The 5601-nt window shown below is 60.4% G+C and overlaps 3 protein-coding genes and 1 pseudogene across 4 annotated transcripts; 3 read left to right on the forward strand and 1 right to left on the reverse strand.

Annotated features, from left to right (window-relative positions):
- The first annotated feature begins 309 nt into the window (after positions 1-309).
- LOC146830075 (histone H1.3-like) lies at positions 310-1191 on the forward strand. Its single transcript, XM_085604298.1, has one exon. It carries the CDS (start codon positions 540-542, stop codon positions 1188-1190), a length of 651 nt encoding a protein of 216 aa, XP_085460424.1. The 5' UTR covers positions 310-539; the 3' UTR covers position 1191.
- Positions 1192-1553: 362 nt separating this feature from the next.
- On the forward strand, positions 1554-2422 carry LOC146830076 (histone H3-like). The gene has a single exon (XM_085604297.1). The coding sequence runs from the start codon at positions 1684-1686 to the stop codon at positions 2368-2370; it is 687 nt and encodes a 228-aa protein (XP_085460423.1). The 5' UTR covers positions 1554-1683; the 3' UTR covers positions 2371-2422.
- A 604-nt stretch (positions 2423-3026) lies between these two features.
- Positions 3027-3573, reverse strand: LOC146830077 (histone H2B 1.2-like; annotated as a pseudogene). The gene has a single exon (XR_014961358.1). The product of XR_014961358.1 is annotated as a histone H2B 1.2-like (transcript).
- An 836-nt stretch (positions 3574-4409) lies between these two features.
- Positions 4410-5269, forward strand: LOC146830078 (histone H4-like). Its single transcript, XM_085604013.1, has one exon. The coding sequence runs from the start codon at positions 4911-4913 to the stop codon at positions 5199-5201; it is 291 nt and encodes a 96-aa protein (XP_085460139.1). The 5' UTR covers positions 4410-4910; the 3' UTR covers positions 5202-5269.
- Positions 5270-5601: the final 332 nt, after the last annotated feature.

The raw sequence follows: 5601 nt of genomic DNA on the forward strand, positions 1-5601 counted from the left end.
CGCTCGGCCGGCGGAGCCCTGTGTTACTTTGGCCCGTTCCAGAACGCGCTCCCCGCGGCCCCCGCAGCCCCACTGTGACGCCACAGGGCCCGCTCCCTGCAGGAGCCCCCTCCCTCCCGCGGGCCGCCGCTCCCGGCCGCAGGAGTCGAGAGTGGACCGGGGAAAAGGGGCCCGGAGCCCGGGATTTCAGGCATGGAGGCGCCCGCCGTCGGGGGAGCGCCGAGTCTCCCCGCGGATCACAAGCCAGGGACGAGGGGTGGATCCGAAACGGGGGCAGGCGCGGGAGAGGGCCGAAGCTGGGCTCCTGGTCATGTATGCGTGGAAGCGCGTGTTTAACTGATTGTGTTTTAAAACGTGGATAATCCGAAGGTAGGAAACACAAAAGTCAGCTGGGAGCAGAGAGCCGAGTGTGCCTCGCACAGCCCTGTCTGCTCGGGACCAATCAGAGGCCGGCTCCTCCCTGTATATAATCACGGGGCTCGGGTCTGGGAGGGACATTTCTTTTCAGTGACAGCGCCCGCGCCGAGACTCGCATTACAATGGCCGAAACCGCTCCAGCCGCCGCGGCGCCTCCCGCTGAGGTCGCCCCCAAGAAAAAGCAGCAGAAGAAGACAGCGGGGGCCTCGAAGGCCAAGAAGCCTTCCGGCCCCAGCGTGGCCGATCTGATCCTGAAGGTGGTGACCGCCTCTGCCGAGAGGAAGGGAGTCTCCCTGTCGGCCATGAAGAAGGGGCTGGTCGCCGAGGGCTACGATGTGGACAAGAACAAGAGCCGGGTCAAGGCCTCCGTCAAGAGCCTGGTCAGCAAAGGCGCCCTGGCCCAGCTGAAGGGCACCGGGGCCTCCGGATCCTTCAAGGTGAACAAGAAGCAGCTGGAGGGCAAGAAGGCGGCCAAGAAGGCGGCCGCCAAGACCAAGAAACCAGCGGCCAAGAAAGCTGCCCCAGCCGCCAAGAAGCCCAAAAAGGCTCCCGCGGGGGTCAAGAAGAGCCCGAAGAAGGTCAAGAAGCCAGCGGCAGCAAAGAGCCCCAAGAAGCCCAAGGCTGCCCCCGCCAAGAAGGCTGCCAAGAGCCCAGCGAAAGCCAAGGCGGCGAAGCCCAAAGTGGCCAAGAAAAGCCCTGCCAAGGTAGTCAAACCCAAGGCAGCCAAGCCCAAAGCAGCCAAGCCCAAGAAGGCAGCGCCCAAGAAGAAGTAAGGGCTTGCACCGAGACACTGCAAACACAACGGCTCTTTTAAGAGCCATCCACCCGGTCCAGAAGAGAGCTTGTTCGTCCCCACCCTTGCACCCCGCGTGCACACTTCTCTATGATAATAAACGGCACAGTAAATCCATAGCGCGCCTTTCCGCACGCGAGTGCCGTGTGTGATCTTGGTCATATGAAAGGCTCTTTTGGTGTTGCGTGGATTGGAATCTTTATAACAAAGAAAGAAGGGGGTCTGGGAGTTATTAGACCTCAGTTCATAATAAATGTGAGATAACGTGTGCCTTGGTGCTTTCACTGTAACCGGGCAGACTCGAAGTGGTGTCTGCATAAAGCAGACGATTGTGAAAGTGAAATCGAGCGCAGTGAACGGCGGCGTGTTCCAGGGTGACCAAGGGCGGTACACTTATAACATCCTGGGCTGCTCGCCCAGTTGACCAGGGTCGAGAAGGGGGGCGAGGGGTTCGTGTGACTACAAATGAATGGATGGACACTGAGACAAAGGCTGACCGAAGCGCCGGCTTCGGCTCCAACGTACATCATCCAATCCGGAGGGTTCCCTTTTCTCCACAGCTCATTGGAGAGACAGTCTGCAGCCTCAGGTTGAGTAGCCAATCGTTGCACACCGCGGGCTATTTTCGAACGTGGGGCGGGAGCTTCAGCCAACCAGAGCAGCCCTCCGTCTTCGAGTGCATAAATAGGGCTCTTGCCTGCTTGAACGCCATTCTTCCTCGCTCGTCGTTGAAAGAGACCGCTCCCGCCATGGCCCGCACCAAGCAGACAGCCCGCAAGTCCACCGGCGGCAAAGCGCCTCGCAAGCAGCTGGCCACCAAGGCTGCCCGCAAGAGCGCGCCTGCCACCGGCGGCGTCAAGAAGCCTCACCGCTACCGACCGGGCACCGTGGCTCTCCGCGAGATCCGCCGCTACCAGAAGTCCACCGAGCTCCTCATCCGCAAGCTGCCGTTCCAGCGCTTGGTGAGGGAGATCGCCCAGGACTTCAAGACCGACCTGCGCTTCCAGAGCTCCGCCGTCATGGCCCTGCAGGAGGCCAGCGAGGCCTACCTGGTCGGGCTCTTCGAGGACACCAACCTGTGCGCCATCCACGCCAAGAGGGTGACCATCATGCCCAAGGACATCCAGCTGGCCCGTCGTATCCGAGGCGAGAGGGCCTAAGGAGGCACACCGACCCGATCAACCACCACAACGGCTCTTTTAAGGGCCACCACCCTGTCACCTACGAGCTTCTCTTGTCTGCCATTGCATGTTCTACAGGTTAGGGTGGGTTGGCTGGGAGTACCACGAGTACTGGGTAACTTATACCGGCGCAGGGAAACCAGAGCACTCCGTGTTCACAGTGCACGGCCACCTCTTCAATTAATAAAGAGCTTTGTTTGGGTAGAGGGTCGTGTTGGGATCCGCTGGTCACAAGCCAGCGCTGTGGGGCATCTGTGCTCCCGGTACATCGGGTCCATGTCTCCGATTTCGGGAGCCGTTGCCCTTGGTCTTACAGTACAAACAGAACGTGGCCCCACGCACACACTTAAAACTGGTCACCCGAAACATGGAAAACAATAAGCCCGGGGGCAACCGTGCGAGTTCCGCGTGGGCTTTATTTAACGTCACCGTTACATTACAGAGCTTGTGTGACACTTGGTCCCAAAGAGGGCTCATTCATATAAACATGTTTATTAAAACGGGTTGCCCGCTCCATCGTCCCTCGGTCTGCAGCAAGCCCCGTGAGAGCAGGTCTTGTGCGCTCAAAATTACCGTTTAAAACACTTTTTTCTCCGGTCATAAATGAAGCACATTAGCTCTTAGGGGAGGACGTGAGTGGCCCTTAAAAGAGCCGTTGTGTTCGTTGGGGATACGCCTCGAAGCCTTACTTGGCGCTGGTGTACTTGGTGACGGCCTTGGTGCCCTCGGACACGGCGTGCTTGGCCAGCTCTCCGGGCAGCAGCAGACGCACTGCGGTCTGGATCTCCCGGGAGGTGATGGTGCGCCGCGAGTTGTAGTGGGCCAGGCGGGAAGCTTCCCCGGCGATGCGCTCGAAGATGTCGTTCACGAAGGAGTTCATGATGCCCATGGCCTTGGAGGAGATGCCGGTGTCCGGGTGCACCTGCTTCATCACTTTGTAAATGTAGATGGCATAGCTTTCCTTCCTGCTCCTCTTGCGCTTCTTCCCGTCCTTCTTGGGCGGCTTGGAGAGCGCTTTCTTGGAGCCCTTCTTGGGAGCCGGCGCGGACTTGGCTGGTTCAGGCATGGTCGACAATCTGCACCGCTTCCTGTGGAGCCGAGAGAAATAAGGCAGGCGTGACCGGCACTTGTATTTATAGGCTGGGCGTGTAAAGTAGCTGCTTCTCTGCTCTCCCTTCTCATTGGCAGGCAAAGGCAAGCCCCCCACCTCCTAGTGTACTGCGGTTCTGGGACTCTGATTGGTGAAACAGAAACCCTCCTCCCTCCAATGAGAAGTACTATCAGCGCCTAGCTGTCAACCAATCAGACGCACCCGAAGTCTTTATATCGCCGGAGTCCCGCAGAACAGCAGTATCATTCTCTCTGTTGTGTGAGTGAGCCCCTGCATCGATCGCCATGTCTGGACGCGGAAAGCAAGGAGGAAAGGCCCGCGCTAAGGCCAAGACACGCTCTTCAAGAGCCGGGCTCCAGTTCCCCGTGGGCCGTGTGCACAGGCTGCTCCGGAAGGGAAGCTACGCCGAGAGGGTGGGCGCCGGTGCCCCAGTCTATCTGGCTGCAGTCCTGGAGTACCTGACCGCTGAGATCCTGGAGCTGGCCGGCAACGCGGCCCGGGACAACAAGAAGACCCGCATCATCCCCAGACACCTCCAGCTGGCCATCCGCAACGACGAGGAGCTGAACAAGCTGCTGGGCCGAGTCACCATCGCCCAGGGAGGAGTCCTGCCCAACATCCAGGCCGTGCTGCTGCCCAAGAAAACCGAGAGCCACAAGGCAGGGGGCAAAGCAAGCAAGTAAAGGCCCGCAGACCACCGTGGAAACACACCCTAAACACAAAGGCTCTTTTCAGGGCCAACCACAGACTCCATCAAAGAGCGTGTCCGTGCCAAGATGTTACTCTGGCGGCTTCATAGTTGCGGCAGCGCCCGCACCGTCGCTACATAGGAGGGCATGCCCAAGCCCTCGGACGTACACATAAATGTCACCCCCGTCCCAAAACCTAGCTTGAGGCCGACAATGTTTTTGTTAAAAAAAATAAATTTTTATAGGGGCAGATTACAGACTTGCCACAACCGGGCGTGACATGTGGACAGTGTTACGGGGTTGCAGGCGGCCGCACACAGCGGGGTGGTGCCGGTGAGGCCGTTAATGTGATGGCTCCATTAGAACATTTCAGAGCCTTATGTTCATAGTGGGAACGGGCACCGAGCGCCAGGGTTAGGCGGGCCGCGGTGACGAGTGGGGGCTGGGAAGGGAGGCGTGTGTGTGTGCTTGACTGTGATCCGTGCCCCGGCGGCAGCTGCTGAGCCCACGACAAAGAGGCGGCTGGGAGCGCGCTCTTTTTCAAACGGCAACGGCCGCTCCCTGCAGAGGGCGGGCCGGGGCCGGGCTCCCTCTCGCCTTCCGTTCAGTCACGTGGGCGGCTTGAAGCGCCCTAGCTGGTCCGCCGCAGCTCCTCTATATAAGCAGCCGCCGCTGGCCTCGCCCTCAGTTCTGCTCAGTCACAGCACCGACAGGAGAACATGTCTGGACGCGGCAAAGGCGGCGCCAAGAGGCACCGCAAGGTGCTCCGGGACAACATCCAGGGCATCACTAAGCCGGCCATCCGCCGCCTGGCGCGCCGTGGCGGGGTCAAGCGCATCTCCGGCCTCATCTACGAGGAGACCCGCGGGGTGCTGAAGGTTTTCCTGGAGAACGTGATCCGGGACGCCGTCACCTACACCGAGCACGCCAAGAGGAAGACCGTCACCGCCATGGATGTGGTCTACGCCCTGAAGCGCCAGGGCCGCACCCTCTACGGATTCGGCGGTTAAACACTCGGCTTGCCCACGGAGAAAAACACAAAACACCACAACCCAAAGGCTCTTTTAAGAGCCGACCACGATGTCATGGGAGAGCTGTGTCTATGCGCTAGGGTTCCCGCAGGGCTGCTTTCTAGGCCCACAGCCGGTCGGGTGAGGGGGGGGCACCAGGGGGATTTCGCTGCAATGCAAGGCACTGTCCCGGGGCCAGGGCGCCTTCCTGGAGCCCCGGCATGGGGGGGTCCAGGGGCGCGTTCGTCCCAGTCCAGCCCACGGGGGTCCTGATGCCCTGTACTGGCGACCTAAGGCGGGTATAGCCCGGCCCAGGGGCCCGCCATCCTGGAGCCTTGTACTGGCGACCTAAGGCGGGTATAGCCCGGCCCCGGGGCCCGCCATCCTGGAGCCTTGTACT

Source organism: Triturus cristatus, chromosome 5_1, assembly GCF_964204655.1.
Source record: "Triturus cristatus chromosome 5_1, aTriCri1.1, whole genome shotgun sequence".
Classification (NCBI taxonomy): domain Eukaryota; kingdom Metazoa; phylum Chordata; class Amphibia; order Caudata; family Salamandridae; genus Triturus; species Triturus cristatus.

Bases quoted from the DNA above. Each gene is read 5' to 3' on its own strand.
- LOC146830075 (XM_085604298.1), top strand. From the start codon at position 540: ATGGCCGAAACCGCTCCAGCCGCCGCGGCGCCTCCCGCTGAGGTCGCC.
- LOC146830078 (XM_085604013.1), top strand. From the start codon at position 4,911: ATGTCTGGACGCGGCAAAGGCGGCGCCAAGAGGCACCGCAAGGTGCTC.
- LOC146830076 (XM_085604297.1), top strand. From the start codon at position 1,684: ATGGACACTGAGACAAAGGCTGACCGAAGCGCCGGCTTCGGCTCCAAC.